The 16,999-nt window shown below is 41.4% G+C and overlaps 1 protein-coding gene across 4 annotated transcripts in view; it reads right to left on the bottom strand.

Moving 5' to 3' along the window:
• Positions 1-12,301: 12,301 nt before the first annotated feature.
• LOC140741558 (parathyroid hormone/parathyroid hormone-related peptide receptor-like) overlaps positions 12,302-16,999 on the bottom strand; it is a 60,642-nt gene continuing 55,944 nt past the window's right edge. For all 4 annotated transcript variants that reach the window (XM_073071857.1, XM_073071858.1, XM_073071856.1 and 1 more), the window contains 2 exons: positions 16,653-16,694; positions 12,302-12,720 (listed from right to left, as the gene is read on the bottom strand). In XM_073071857.1, coding sequence (XP_072927958.1) covers positions 12,361-12,720; positions 16,653-16,694 — 402 coding nt within the window. In that variant the 3' untranslated portion in view covers positions 12,302-12,360. The remainder of the gene's footprint in view (positions 12,721-16,652; positions 16,695-16,999) is intronic.

The following is a 16,999-nucleotide window of genomic DNA, read 5'->3' as shown; positions in this document are numbered from 1 at the left end:
TTTTTAATTGATTTGAACTGATTCACACATGAATGTGTGTGTGTGTGTGTGTGTGTGTGTGTGTGTGTGTGTGTGTTTTGCGGCACACTGCAGGTTTGCTGATGTGTTACCTTTGTTTACTCAGCCAAGTCGAAGTATGCTAATCAATGTGTGGAAACGTGGTAGGGTTTGGTCTGAGGTTACATTTGAACTTCACTTTTAATACAACAATGTGGTACCCAGGAGCATTGTATAGCAATTAACAGATTATGCGGCTTGCAGAAACTAAATTGGGGCCCATGAATTGTTTCATTCCATTCTTGCTCTTCACATATTGGTCATTTTCTTGCTACAGAAACTTGGATCAGGACATGTGATTCACTTGGAGAGCTCGCCAACCTGAAATACTCTCATCGCTGTTGCTTCCTAGTCTGTTAAGACATGGCTACTACATTTATTTCATATTTTCAACATTAAAATAGTGTTTCACATTTTGTAGGGGCTTGTGAATTTCCCTTCTAAATCTTATCTCAGCGGACATGTATGCTGCCTGGTCTTAGATATCTCTGCCCGATGGAAATTTTCAACTACCATTTTTTAAATTATGTACCCTGGCTGTGCCTCTCATAATTTTGTACTCTTCTATCAGATCTCCCTTCAACCAATACTGCTCCAAGGAAAACATCTCAGACTGTTGTACTGAAGCATTTCATCTCAGGCAGCATCCTGGTGAATTTTTTCTGCACTTTCTCCAGTACAATCACATCCTTCCTATAGTGTTGTGACTCTTGCTGTAAGATAACCAATATTTTATAAAATTGTACCAAGTCATCCATGTTCTTGTACTCTATGGTCTGCTAATTAAAGCAAGCACCATGTTTATCTTCACAACTTTATCTACCTGTGCACCAAGATCATTTTGTGCCTCAGTACTCCCAGGCCCCACAGTTCATGGTACATGCCCTTTTATTAAACACCCAAAATACATCACCTCACACTTACCAGGATTAAATTCGAACTACCATTGTTCTGCTCTGTTGCAATCAGACCAATCTTGTTCTGTTGTCATGATTACTCTCATCATTGTGAATATCACCACCGTTGTTAGTCTCTGCAAACTTACTGATCAGTGTTCTCTATGGTCTTGGTTGCAGAGTGTCTGTATAGAAGTGTTGATTGCTCTACAGAGCTTTTAGGGACAAAGTCTGAACTTCACATTCAGCGCATACTCTGTTGTGTTGGGTTCTAACTAGGAAAGATTCAGAACTGGCCCGATAGTTCAAACCTGTGCATCAAAAAGGAGTATCAGAAGTAGAATTGTAACAGTCTGCAACCTCACGGCCACCCTCAATCCAGCATTACTATTAAGCCAGGGGACCAAGCCAGTTCAGTAAAAGTAGAAGGGTTTGATACAGTATCATACATATAAAAGTATGCCTTACTGCTAAATCTAGTATGAACGAATGAATTATACAAATTGTATATAGCACAATTTTTGTGTGAAATAAGCATGCTATTAACTAAGCTGTAACCCCATAACTAATCATTAATTCAAACTGTGATTTCTATCTGGTAGTGAATAGTGTGAGAAATTAGATAGCCAACAGGAAGAAAAAAAATCTCTATCATGTTAAACCAATTTTTTTTTCTTTGTAATAGACATAATAGAAGATGGTCTTAAAACACAGTTTTAAGAGGATGAGCAGCCAGAAGTGATGATCCATGTTGATATGAACAGTATAGGCAGGAAGAGGGATGAGGTTGTTCAAAGGGAATTTAGGGAGTTAGGTAGAAAGCTTGAGGTAGAACTTTTAAGGTTGTAGTTTTATTATTTCCTGTGCCACATACTACTGAGGCAAGAAATAAAAATAAAATACAGTTGAATGCATGGCTTAAGAGCTGGTGCACGGAAGAGACTTTCAGATACATGGATTATTGGCCTCCTTTCCAGGTCAGTTAGGATTTGTACAAGAAAAGCAGTTGCTGCTGAACTGAGGGGGCTCCAATATCGTCATAGGAGGTTGGAGGGTTTAAACTAAAATGACGGGATGGGAGCAAGAGCAGTAGGTCAGCAAATAGAGCAATTGAGACATATGATCAAGTCCTATAGGAAGACAAACAGGACTCTACATCTCAAATCTCTTCAAACTCGTAATGAAGTAGAGCCACTGGTGTGCCTTCTTCATGATTGTATCAATGTGTTGGGCTCAAGAAAAATCCTCCAAGTCGTTGACCCTCAGGGACATGAAGCTGCTTACCTTTTCTATCACAGCCTTCTGGAATTTTTCCACACAACACGATGAATATGCAGGAGGATGTGAAGAAGCTTCAGTGTGGATGTGGACAGATTGAGTAACTGGGTAGGTACATGGCTAGAGTAATATATGTAAAGACACAAAATTATCTGCTTTGTTATATTATTTAGAAAAGCATTTTTTGCATTATGAGAGATTGAAAAGTGTTAATGTTCAAAAGGAAGTAGATGTACAAAGTACAAAATCACTATAAGCAAATATAAATGAGAAGTAAGCAGCTTGGGGGGGGGGGAGAAAATAGTGCATTAATCTTTATTCCAAGAGAATTTGACTACAGAAGATGTCTGACTGCAACTATATAGGGCCTTAGTGAGATAGCATCTGGAACATTGTGTACTCAGGAACAAATATACTTGCCATGGAGAGAGTTTAGCAATGATTCACTAGACATGTTTCATGGGGATGGCAGTTTTCTGTGTGAGGAGAAATGGAGTAGACTGGGTCTATATACTCTCTAAGGTGGTAGAAAAATGAGAGGTGGCCTCATTGAAATCTACAAGATCTTTACAGGGTTTGAAAGGGTGGATAAAGGAAGGAGATATGAAGGAATTTCTCAGAATGGAGAATGTTTGGAATTCTGAAGCTTAGAAAGCTCAGTCAGTGAGGTTGTTCAAAATGGAGATTGATAAATATCTGAATATTAAGGGATGGTAGAGAAAATGACATTGAGGTAGAAGATCAGCCATGATCTTGCTGACTGGTGGAGCAGGTTTGAAGAGCCCTCTAACTTACTCTTTCTATTATATTCTATGCTCTTATTATGTAGTCAGTTACAAAGTCAACTAAAAAGAATTCTTAAAATTAGTATTTTAAGAATAAAATTAGAAAGCACTTCTTCACACAATGGACATTAGAAATCTAGAATCCTCCCCAAAAATGGTGGGTGATGGAGTAACTGGAAGTTGCAATTGGGGTCAACAGTAGTTGAAATCACCAGAAGTTAGAGAACTCGAAGTTCACCATATCAAGTTGAAGGGTACCTAGGTGGAACGTGAGGTGTTGCTCCTCCAATCTGAGTATGGCCTCATTGTGGCAGTAGAAGAAGCCATGGACAGACATATCAGTATGAGATCAACACATACAACAAGCTGGAGGAACTCAGCAGGTCGGCCCGAAACGTTGACTGCTTGTTTCAGCGGATGCTGCCCGACCTGCTGAGTTCCTCCAGCTTGTTGTACATGTTGATTTGACCACAGCATCTGCAGTGTGCGTTGTGTTTACATATCAGTATGAGAATGTTAAGTCGAATAGAAATGAATGACCACTGGAGATCATGCCTTTTGCAGCATACAGGGTGATGGTGCTTGACAAAGCAGTTCCCCAGTCTGCGCCAGGTCTTGCTGATATTGAGGAATCTGCATCAGGAGCACTGGATATAATAAATGATCCCATGAATTGATGCTCAAGCTCCTTTGATCCTTTTCCTTTATCTGTTAAAGAATTATACCATTGATTCCTAAAATGGGATTAAAGTATGTGAAGAAATACTTCAGAAGAAAAAGTATTTCAGGATGTATATTGTATACATTTCTTTGACATTAAAGGTACCTTTGAAATATTGAAGATATATGAAGGGTTAAGTGACCTCTTAATCTTATTCCTGTGTTCATGAAGTCATGGAATCAAAGAATTGCTATTGCATGGGAGGAGGCCATTCAGGTTTATGCTAGCTGCTTATCCAGAATTGCAGTCCCCATTCCATCCACAAAGCCCTGCAGATCATTTCCCTACAAGCAGTTACCCATTTGTTTTGGAAAGATCTAATTGACTGCTTCCACCACCCTTGGAGACAGTGAGTTTCAGACTACTCTGCATAAAAAATTTCCTCACAGACCTTTGGGTTGACATGCCCATCAGTTTAGATCTGTGTCTCCTGGTTTCACTATGGGAACAACGTCTGTCTGTTTATATAATCCTGTGTGTCTCTATCTGATCTTCTGTCTACCTTCTCTGCTCCTTCATTCTAACCTTGCAGCTGAAATCCCTTAAACGGGATCCATGTCAGTCTCCCCTGCACCTTCACAATCTTCCCCAAAGTACGATAGCCAGAACTGTGTGTAGTAACCTCTTCACTGTTAGAGTCTGTGTCATGTACTTTATTAACCACACTCTCAACATGCCTAGCAATAGCAGAAAACATATGCATATAACAACAGAAGTCACTCTCTGTCCTTGCACACCATTTGGAACTGTGCGGTTTATTCCAACCTGCTGTTCTTTGCTTTTTCTACTAGAAAGATATCATGTTACATTGTGCTGAACACTGGGATCTCACATAATGCTCAGGATGTGTTCTCAGAAAAGAGCACCAATGGAATCAATGCTTAAAGAGAACTTTATACCACTATAAAGGAACATGTTATTGACACTGCTGGGAACCTGGGTGCATAGTATTTGGGTTAAATCCTTGGCCTCAGTATGATGTTGGGTGAGCTGGGGTGAGCCATGCAATCACTCACCACTGACTTGTGGGGCTCATGGCTGCTGTAGTAAGTATGGATCATTGTTTGGGATGGGCATCACATAAGCTGAAACAAACATACAGACGGTTGAGAGCCAACCACACCTCTGGTGTTTGGTGTTGGGGGGATCTTGATACAGTTCTGGGTTTGTTTCAACTTTTGGAAGAAAAGTGCGGTAAATAAAATGGAGAAAAGAAAATGTTTGTTTACATAGAAAATTGCTCACTTGGAGCCATCACGTCTGTCTTGTGTACGTACACTGAAGGTTGAGAGGCAACTGGTCCTTAGGTCACTCATCACTTCCTAATAGATGTGATGGAAGTTGCTGAATCTCCCTCACTGTATTTAGCTGTACAGCTCTTCCTAGCCTGGAGATTGCTTTGTGGAGAGTTCAATGACAAGTGATTACTTTTGAGGGTTGTGAAACTTTGTTTTTCTCTATCCCATATAGCTGTGGAGGCAGAGTCACAAAATATATTCTAAGTCCAGGTAAATAAATCTCTGGAACGACAAGGCAATGAGGAATAGGAAGGAAAGTGCCCCTAGGCCAATGATAAAATCAGCAATGTTCTAATTTAATAGTGGAACAGCTTACATAGGTTGTGTGACTGATTCCTGCTTCTACATTTTATGTTCTTATGATTAATGGGTGTTGGCTGTTGTTTCGAGATTATTCTGTTGTAAAAGTTCAAGAGCAGTACCGGTAATTTTCTACACTGAGGTTTTGCGATGTAATGTGTTGAGTTAGATCAGGTTGGTTACTGGAGGGACAGAGTTGGTCAAGGATCATTCACTGGAGGGCTGTGATTGGTCAGGGATCAGATACTGGAGTTGGTCAAAGGTCAGGTACTGGTTGGTTAGGAGTGGTCAGGGATCAGGTAGTGGCAGAATGGTTAGTTCCTCAAAAGCATTCTCTAATAACTTGAATCATGATTTAAAGTATGATATGTGGCTATGTAAGGCATCAAATGATGCTTTTGGGCCTTTTGAAATTCCCTAAGAAAAACCAGCTGACCAAGTATATGCGTACACCCGCCCAGTCACCCTGCATTACCACTGAGCTCCACGGTGAGGCATAAGGAAAACATCAGTCTATACCCACACCTCTGGTGTTTGGTGTTGGGGGTTCTTGATGCATTTTTTGGTTTGTTTCAACTTTTGGAAGAAAAGTGCTGTAAATAAAATGGAGAAAGGAAGATGTTTGTTTACATAGCAAGTTGCTCACTCAGAGCCATCATGTCTTTCAAGTGTACGGACTGTATTTTGATTGTGTTTTTTCCCCTTCTAGTCTGCTTATCATTTTTAATACCAAGCATAATTGCAGATCAAAACCAGAATGTAAGGCTGAAACACAGCAAATTGCCTCTGGTGCGTCAACTGAGATTGTAATCAAGGTCAATTTGCCACAGGCACTATGGACTTCTTGCATTAATGGGAACAGAGCTGGAGATCTGTTATGGAAAATGTCAAAGTATACAGCTTTATTGTGATTATTCACTTCAATGTGGCTCAGGCTCTGACAGCACAGCAGCTTAAAGCTTGAAAATCCTTTCAGATAGTTTATGCCCTTGAACATTTAACACTCGAATTCTGAATTAGAATTTTTCCTGTAGTCTGAGGGGGAAGAGTTTAATATAAATTTGGTGGAAAATGCAATTTTTGATTTTAAATCAGATATACTCATTGTAATATTGTGATCATGCTCTTTCCCTGCTTGATGTGGAAATCTACTCTTGTGTAATTCTGATCCTGTTCAGTCAGATTTTCAAGTACTTCAGCCTGAGATGGAAAGGGCCAGTAGTCTACCTTGGGTTCAGATTAACCTGAGGTCAGTGCGGTATCCTACATTAAATGCAAGGCAGGTTGAAGCCTGCCCTGGCAAAGTGCATTCTGGGCTGCAGTGCAATAAAATTGTCCCTAAACTGAGAATAATCCATGGGGCACCAGCACGTTTTGTTAAGTAACACCATGTTGGTAACATTCCCTCATCTTAGTGAGAAAGAAAGCACAGCAGTGGAGATTTGATTGTGGCTCACAAGAAGGCACATAGTGAGTGTGGGTTCATTCAGAGCCTGTTCACCAAGTCCCAGGAACAGATTTACCTGCTTTGGGAGGGATTAATATTCTTTTAGGTGCTCAGTACTGCTTATAGGTAAGCACACCTTGATGAAATCACCAAGACTACCTGTAGGGTGAAAGTGAGCTTGCACAGGTTCTGGTCAGCTGATGAGTCACACTCGAGGGTCCAGGAAGCCTTTCCACCACTGAGAAGATCAGGACTGTAAAGCTGCAGGAACTCCTCGCCCTCTTTGCAACTTTAATTTCATTTCTTTCGTCTGACAAAGGGTTTTTGAACTGAAGCATAAACTCTGTTTCTTTTTCTTCTGGTACTGCCCAACCTGCTGTATGTTTCCACCATTTTCTGTTTTCAGATTTCCTACAGTTTATAATTTTCACTCATTGCTTAATTCATTGTCACTTGTCTTCCATGAACACCAAATGTGAAGTTGGCTCCATGCTCCAGCAGATCTTCTGTTTTTGTTAAACCTTGCTCACCCTCTGTTTTTCCTGTTTCCCTTGTTGTCTTCAATATAGTGTTGACCAAATCCTCCCTCCAATGCCACATCTCAGAAGATTTTAGAATCAGATCTATTATCACTGACATATGACATGATTTTCTTTTGTTTTTATCGCAGTAGTACAATGCAAAGACATAAAAAATAAATGGTGCAAAAAAAAAAAGGAAAAATGAAATATTGTTCACAGGTCATTCAGAAATCTAATAGTAGAGGGGAAGTACTGTTTCTAAATCATTGTGTGTGGGTCTTCAGGCTTCTGTACCCTTCTCCTTGATGTTAGTAATGAGAAGAGGGCATGTCCGGATGGTGAGGGTCATTAGTGATGGATGCCGACTTCTTGAGGCACTGAAGATCTACCAACCTCTACAGCATCTTGTAATCCTATGCATTGGAGGATTCATACCAGGTTGTGATACCAGTCAGAATTCTCTCCACATCTATAGAAATTTGTAAGAGTTTTTTGTGACATACCATATCTCCTCAAACTCCTAATGAAGCAGAGCCACTGGCATACCTTCATCATGCTTGTATCCTGTGGCCAGGATAGATACTCGGAAATATTAACGCCCAAGAAATTGAAGCTGCTTACCTTTTCCACTGCTGACACCTTAATAAGGACTGATGTGTGTTCTCCAGACTTTCTTTTCTTTAAGTGCACAATCAGGTCCTTGGTCTTACTGACATTGAGTGTGAGATAGTTGTTACAACATCATTTTTCGTTATCAATTCAGTCCATGTGGATTCCTCACTTCATCATTCTGATACATCCAGGATCACTGTTATGTTCAAGCTATCCAGTGTTTCTCCATCTATTGTGTCATCACATCTTGAGATCCATGCTTGATGCCATGTGGTAGATCTCTCTCTGCAACAAAACTCACTCTGCCTCAAAGCTGCCATGGTCCACAGTTCCACTTCATCCTCTGCTGCCTTCAGTGCACCAGAAAGTCATCTTTGGCCTTCCCTTTAGATGTCTCAGATGCAAATGCAACAGCTTCTGAATTCCAATTTCCATCCCCAGTCTTTCATTTCATTTTCTTTCCTCCAATCCCATTCCTTTCCCCAGTTTTACCTAGGGCTGTGTTTCCACTATCCTCTCCAAACTTCCCCTTTCACTGCCATAAGATCAGTGCTCAGCTTTGTCCCCTTACATCCCCCGCTAGTAAAGGACTGTATTCAGGTGATCCACTCACTGACTAGTTCCACTAATAGAGGAGTATGTTCAAATGATACCTCATTGACAAGTTCCACTAGTAGAGTGGGGTTTTCAAGTAATCCCTCACTGACTAGCTCCACTAGTAGAGGGGTGTATCCAAAGATTCAAAGTATTTATTATTAAAATAGGTATGCAGTATTCAACTCTGAGATTTGTCTTTCCACAGACAGCCACAAAACAAAGAAAACCATGAAATCCATTCAAAGAAAAACATCGACACCCCCCCCCCCCCCATGTGCTAAAACACAAAATCAAAAGAGTCCAATGGTAAAAAACATTCCAGTGGTTGGAGACAGACCTCACACAAAGGAAGATGGGTGTGGTTGTTGGAGATAAATTAAGCCAGCTCCAGGTCATTACTGCAGGAGTTCCTTGGGCAGTATCCTGGGTCTAACCATCTTCTACTGCTTCATCAGTGGCCTTCCTTCCATCTAAGGTTACAGTCTGGGCTGTTCACTGATGATTGTATAGTGTTCAATTCCATTTCTAAGTTCTCAGCAAATGAAGTAACCTATAACTGCAGGTAGCAAGACCTCAACAGGGGCTGATAAATGTTAATAATATTCAAGCTACAAAAGTGCCAAGTAATGACCATCTCCAACAAGGGGGAGGGGGAGTCTAACTTCTGAATCTTGACCACCAATGGCATTGTGCCCACCATTATCTTCCTGAGGGTCACCACTAACCAGAAACTCAACTGGACTAACACACCTCTTTAAACTTTACTCCCTTGACTTAAATTCATGTTGACTGCTTGGGAAAAAAGATTGTCTACCATATCTGTGCCTCATAATTTTATCAACATCTATCAGGTCCCCCCTCAGCCTCCAATGTTTCAAAGAGAAACCCAGGTTTGTCCTACCTCTCCTTATGAATCATACCCTATAATCTAGGCCGCATCCTGGTATATCTTTTCTGCAGCCTCTCCAAAGCATTCATTGGTTAGGGTATTTAGCACCAGTCAACCTTTCTGTAATGCAGAAGCCAGAACTATACTATGCTTCAAATGTGGCCTAATCATGGTTTTATACAGCTGCAACATGACTTCCTGACTTATACTCAATGTCTTGATCAATGAAAGCAAACATGACGTACATCTTCCTTACCACCCTATTTACTTGTATGGCCACTTTCAGGGAGCTATGGATTTGGACCCAAAGATCTCTCTGTACGTCAATGCTGTTAGGAGTCCTGCCATTAACTGTATGCTTCCCCTTTAAATTTGATTTTCCAAGTGCAATACCTCACAGTTTGCTGGATTTAACTGTGTCTGCCATTTGTCTACCTATCTGTGTCTGCCATTTGTCTACCTGTAACCTATCTACATCCTGCTGTATCCTTAGACAACTTTCTACACTATCCACAACTCCTCCAATCTTTGTGCCATCTGCAAATCTACTAACGCACCATTCTACATTTTCTTCCAAGTTATTTACATATCTCGCAAACAACAGAGATCCCAGCACTGATCCCTACAGAACACCACTGGTCACAGTCCTCCAGCCAGAATAACTCCCATACATCACTACCCACTGTCCTGTGATTCCCATGCATTTTAATCTTCTGGATGAGCTACCATGAGGGGTCTTGTTAAATGCCTTACTATAATCCATGTAGACAACATCCATTGTCCTACCTTCGTTAATCACTTTCATCACCACTTCAAAAAAACTCAATTGTTTGTAAGACATAACCTGCCCATACAAAGCCATACTGACTGCCCCTAATCAGACCATATCTTTCTGAATCCATGTAAATCCTATCCCTAAAAATCCTCTCCAATAGGGTCCCTACCACTGACATGAGGCTCACTGGCCTATAATTTCCTAGATTATCCTTATTTTCCTTCTTGAATAAAGGAACAACATTGGCTACTCTCCAGTCCTCTAGGTCCTCATCTGTTGCTAACCAGGATACAAAGAACTTGGTCAAGACTCCAGCCTCTTTCAGTAACCTAGGATATATCTCATCAGCCTTGAGGCTTTATCCACCCTCGATGCTCTTCAAAAGACCCAGCACCACCTCTTTGATCTCAAAGTGCCCTAGCACATTAGTGTGTTCCACGCTGTTTTCACTAACCTCTGTCTCCTTCTTTAATTCTACTTGTTAAGGAAATGTCATAGTCTGTTTTTGACTCCCCTAGTTCCATGCTTGAGTTCTATCCTGCTATCTTTATATTCCTTAAGGACTTTGTCTAAATTTTATATTTTTTATTTAGAGATTCAGCACGGTAACAGCCCTTTCCTGCAGAACAAACCTGTCCCAGTTACACCCATGTGACCAGTTAACCTACTTAACCCGTACATCTTTGGAATGTGGGAGGAAACCGGAGCACCCAGAAGAAACCTATGCGGTCATGAGGAAAATTTGCAATCTCCTTACAGATAGCAGTAGGAATTGAATCCAGGTCACTGGCACTGTAATAGCATTATGCTCACCACTATGCTATTGTGCTGCCTGAAAGCTAAAGTTAGATTTCTAAGCCTTCCTTTTTCTTTTTGACTAAGTTCATAACCTCTCTTGCCATACAAAGTTTCCTTATCTTGCCATCCATGTCCTTCTTTCTTTCCAAAACTTACTGGTCGTGAACTATGATCAGCCAGTCTTTAAACAACTCCCACGTATCAAATGTGGACTTGCCTAACAATAGCTGCTCTCAATTAATTCCCCCAGCTCCTGTGCAATAATGTTGTAATATGCCCTCCCACAATTTAGTACTTTCCTGCAAGCTCCAAACTTATTCATATCTATCTTAAAGCTTAGAGTTGTTATCACTGTTCTCAAAAGCTTTCCCAATGAAAGGTCAGTCTGCTGGCTGGGCTCATCTTTCAAAATAAAGTCTAGTATAGTCCCCATTCAAATTGGATTACCCATGTATTGTTTCAAGAAACTCTAATCCTAACTCTAAAACTCTTGGATTTACCAAAGAAATTCTACAAAGATATTTAAGCCTTGTGCATTAAGGATGTCCCAGTCAATAATGGGAAGTTAAAACCATCCATTATGATAATTCTATTACTTTAATATTGTTCCATAATTTGCCTATATTTCTGTTCCTCTCTCTCCCAAAGACTATTGGGAGGTCAATAGTATAATCCCATCAGACTGATTGTATCTTTCTTATTTTTTTGTTTCTACCCATATTGACTCAGTAGATGAGCCCTTCAGTGTGTCCCCTCTGAATGCAGTTGTAACATTCTCCCTGATTACAGTGCAGCTCCTCCATCTCTTTTACCACCCTATCTTGTTAAGACATCAAAACCCTGGAATGTTGAGCTGCCAGTTCTATCCCTCCCACAAAACTAAATCTCATAGTTCCATGTACTCATCTGGGCTCTAAGTTAATCTGCTGGACCTGTAACATTGAAATAAACACATTCATCCCACCTGTCTCTCTGTTCACCAACCAGTCCTTCTTTTCAAACTTCCTAACATTGACCTTCCCCTTAATCCATCTGTTGATAGGTGTACCTGGCATGCATTGTGTTGTGTTACTTGGTCTGCCCTTCTCTAGATGCTATCTGCCTATTATAAAATGTCTAACATGGGAGATGCTCAAACTACTACAGGCCACAGACTCTGTTGCCTTAGGGCAGGGGTTCCCAACTATTTTTATGCCATGGACCTCTACCATTAACTAAGGGATCTGTGGATCCCAGGTTGTGAACACCTGGCCTTGGGACTTGTCTCTCAAGTTCAGTCTCTCCTGCCTGGTAATAAATGAGTCGACACCAACTTTTAGTTGTTCTGTATACTGTTTCTTTTATTCAGCAGATTGAAGGTTGCAGGGATAAAGCACTTCAGTTTGTTCACATCACTGTTTCCCATTGATGATGGAGAGAAGGCTGGAGATGCTGCTCCTGCTCCGTGCCCTCTACATTTTTCTCTGTGCCCTCTGCATGTCTCTCTGTGCTGGGCAGGCAGTTGTCTGAGGGGGGTGTGCTTGGAGTGTTGCCAGGCAGCTTGATGATGGAATGCAGAGGCAGTGTACAGGGCCGGGCATTGCTGTGTGTTGTGGACAAGCCTCGTGTGGCGATGGTGCTGCTAATGCTGTTGGTGGCATGAGAGGTCACAGCTCCATAAGGGCAGCTACTGCCTGCCCGTGCCTGTTGCTGAAAATTCAGGCGTATGTTCCGCCTCAACCAGGACTTCTTTATTTCTGCCTGAACCTGCAGAGAGCATAGAATAAAAATCTGAGTTAGAGAGTGAGGATTGCAAATGCTGGAAATATTCAGCAGGTTAGATAGACAGCATCTGTTGGGAAAGAATGGTTATGTTTCTGGGCATTAGAGCCAGTGCAGATTGTGATGGGTTGATGTCGTTGAAGAGGAGACTTGAGTGATGATGTCATTACAATGGGATAATAGGGGCTGTGATATGACTGCAAAGGGTTGACTGGGATTTATGACGTCATTCTGAAGGAGCAAAATGGGCTTTGTCACTGTGAAGGAGTGCTGGTTGTTATGATGTCATTTTGAAAGAACGATTTGCCTAATGAAGTCATTGTGAAGAGGAGATGTGTTAAGGTGTCACTGAGAAAGAGATGGGTTATGAACTCATTAGGAGGTGCTGACTGGGATCTGATGCCATTGTGAAGAGCAGGCAGGTCATTTTGTTGAAGAGACTAGGGTGATCATTATTCATCTTTTACACTTTTGTAATTTAAAGCAATTATTATGTATTGCACTCTATTGCCCGGGATTACGGCTGCACAGGTGAAAGGTCAACTGAGGAAGATCTGTACCAGCAAGGCGGCTGGACCGGATGGAGTTTCCCCACGATTACTGAGGGCCTGTGCGACTGAGCTGGGAGAACCACTACAGCGCATCTTCAACATGAGCCTGGAGCAGAGAAGAGTACCCAGACAGTGGAAAACATCCTGTATTGTCCCGGTACCGAAGAAACCACAACCAAAGGAGTTGAATGACTTCAGACCTATTGCCTTGACATCGCACGTGATGAAGACCATGGAGCGGCTGATAATACAGAATCTGAGGCTACAAACCAGGCACGCCCAGGATCCTCTTCAGTTTACGTATCAGGAGAAGGTGGGAGTGGAGGATGCTATCACGTATTTGCTGCACAAATCCCTCTCTCACCTGGATGGGGTCAGTGGTACTGTGAGGATTACATTCCTGGACTTCTCTAGTGCCTTTAATACCATCCAGCCCAGGATCTTAAGGCACAAACTAACGGAGATGGGAGTAGACTCTCACATGGTGGCTTGGATAGTGGACTACTTGACAGATAGACCTCAGTATGTGCGGTTGGGAGACTGTAGGTCTGACATGGTGGTCAGCAGCACAGGAGCGCCGCAGGGGACCGTGCTCTCTCCGATCCTGTTCACCCTGTACACATCAGACTTCCAATATAACTCGGAGTTCTACCATGTGCAGAAGTTCGCTGATGACACGGCCATAGTGAGGTGTGTCAGGAATGGACAGGAGGAAGAGTATAGGAAACTGATACAGGACTTTGTGATATGGTGCAACTCAAATTACCTGTGTCTCAATATCACCAAGACCAAGGAGATGGTGGTGGACTTTAGGAGATCTAGGCCTCATATGGAGCCAGTAATCATTAATGAAGAATGTGTGGAGCAGGTTAAGACCTACAAGTATCTGGGAGTGCAGTTAGATGAGAAGCTAGACTGGACTGCCAACACAGATGCCTTGTGCAGGAAGGCACAGAGTCGACTGTACTTCCTTAGAAGGTTGGCGTCATTCAATGTTTGTAGTGAGATGCTGAAGATGTTCTATAGGTCAGTTGTGGAGAGCGCCCTCTTCTTTGTGGTGGCATGTTGGGGAGGCAGCATTAAGAAGAGGGATGCCTCACGTCTTAATAAGCTGGTAAGGAAGGCGGGCTCTGTCGTGGGCACAGAACTGGAGAGTATGACATCGGTAGCAGAGCGAAGGGCGCTGAGTAGGCTACGGTCAATCATGGAAAACCCTGAACATCCTCTGCATAGCACCATCCAGAGACAGAGAAGCAGCTTCAGCGGCAGGTTGCTATCGATGCAATGCTCCTCAGACAGGATGAAGAGATCATTACTCCCCAATGCCATTCGGCTTTACAATTCAACCGCCAGAGGTAAGATATGTTAAAGTGCTGGGGTTAGGACTGAGCTTAAGTTACCATTCAATGTATTTTAGTAAACTATTTAAGAACTTTTTAAAAGCTATTTATTAATGCTTTTTGAGAGGGTGATTTTAGATGCATATCATATTTATACTGAGTTAAGTATTGTATGTAATTAGTTTTGCTACAACAAGTGTATGGGACATTGGAAAAAATGTTGAATTTCCCCATGGGGATGAATAAAGTATCTATCTATCTATCTATCTATCTATCTATCTACTTTGAGAGAGAGGCATGTGGACCCTGTTGTTATGGTGTAAACAGCTCATTTGGGTGATGTTGACATTGTGAAGAAGTTTACAGGGTTTCTGTGAAAAGTGATGGTGGTGACACTACAAAGGGGAAACAGTATGTTATGTCTTTGGAATACCTTAGATCAGCCTCTCACAATGGCATCATAGACCATTGTGAGAGGGGACTGAGGTTATGATATTTTAAAAGGTGGTTTGGAATAATGATGTCTTTGTCATGGGAGATTGAGATCATGATGTCACTGGTAGGGGTTGAGTGAGGTTCTGATATCATCTGCAGAGGTGATCAGAAACTGGGATTCTGATATAATTGTGAAGGGGTGATTTTAGTAATGATGTAACCATGATGGGGAGCTGGTGCTATAGTGTCATTGAGGAACTGATTGGAGGATGACATTATTGTGAAGGGGTTACTGGATCTATGGTGTCTCTAAAGTGCTGATTGGTGCTATGATGTCACTGTAAAGTGGAGTTTGAGGTAAAATGCATTCTGATAGGGTGATTAGTGTCATATAATTGTTAAGTGCTGAATAGAATTGTGTCATAACTTGAGTTCTTAAAGGAAGAGGTGATTGAAATGAAGATGCGTAGCATAGTGAAGAGCACATTGTGATTATGATGCTCTGGGACTCCACACAATTTTGAAGCTTTGATTACATCATTGTGAAGGAATGGTCATATTTATGGTGCCATGATTAGTTGACTGGGCTTTTGATGCTGTGGGATAATTGGGGTTATGATATCATTGTGACCTAAGTTTTAATCAGGTGTGGGGGAGTTATATTGCTGCTTAGAGAGACACCTTTGATGAACCTTGGTGGTGTCTTGACAGAGATCTTGGTATCCTCTTTTGCCAAGGGCAAGGTAGCAAAAGACTGGACAGTAGCCAATGTTGTTCTCCTGTTTATGAAGAGCAACAAGGATAATTCAGTAAATTATAGTCATGATATTGTTCCAGAGTCTGGGTTTATATTTAAGGGTAACTAGGGATATGGCATCGCCAACATGTACATTAAGCCTAAAGATTAATTAGGTTTTTAAAATCAGCAAAGGATCACCAAGAAAGTTATATAGAAGAAGAAAGTTGAATCTTAGCTCAATGAACAAAAATGTAAGGAAAAACTGAATATTTTCAATAAAAATTAACAAAAATAATTTGTTTAGCAGTCGGCATCATCTCTACAATGAAATGTTTACTGTGAAAAGTGTTTTCATGTCACAGCCAGTGGCTATAGAGCATGTTTTACATGGTTAAAATATCTCGGGCACTTCATAGAGAGAAATTCAGACAAAATTTTAACACTTTCTCAGAGGAACATAACAGATGATCAGGAGACAAGAGACTGTAGTTGCTGGAACTTGGAGCAAAAATTAATCTGCTGGAGGAACTCAATGGGTCAGAAAGCATCTGCAGATGATTAGAAATCTCATACAAGGAGGAAGAGGGAGGCATGGAGTGGCAGAAATATTCAAGGAGGGAATAGCAGCTGGTAAGTTGCAGACAGCTGAAGCAAAGATTAAATTCAGATGATGAGAGATTGCAAAGTAAAGGGTTTCAGAGTTAGAGTGAAGTAGAAAAATCAGGAGAGTGGTGTTGTGAGAGCACTTGAAAGGAAAAATAAGACCTTTTCAGTTCTGGGTTTTTTTAGAGCATGATGTTTTTCTGTTTCTGAAGTAAAGTTTCTCCTTACTTCTGGCCTCGTAAAACTTACCTCACCATTGCAGAAGCAGTAGATAAATGCAACAAAAAAGCCCTGTTTGGGGGTAAAAAAATCAAATTAGTTTAATCATAGAAATACAAGAGCAAAAAGCCGCGCAAACCAACAAGTGTACTCCCCATTAGGGAACTGAAGTCTGTAAACATCATCTTCTAGCAGTGGAAGGTTATTGATGAAGCTGATTGGGCCTAGGCCACTGTTGAAGGAGAATCAACAGGTGGCAATCAGAAGCAGGGTTCCCTCTTCAAGTTTGACCTGATACTATGAGCTTCCGGGGGTCAAGAAATGATATTGCAGATTTGTAGAATACTCTCCCATTTCTACACCACTGCCTCAACACT

The sequence above is a fragment of the Hemitrygon akajei genome, chromosome 18, assembly GCF_048418815.1.
Source record: "Hemitrygon akajei chromosome 18, sHemAka1.3, whole genome shotgun sequence".
Lineage (NCBI taxonomy): Eukaryota > Metazoa > Chordata > Chondrichthyes > Myliobatiformes > Dasyatidae > Hemitrygon > Hemitrygon akajei.
Note: the sequence above shows the minus strand (reverse complement) of the source record. Positions and strands in the feature narration are given on the sequence as shown.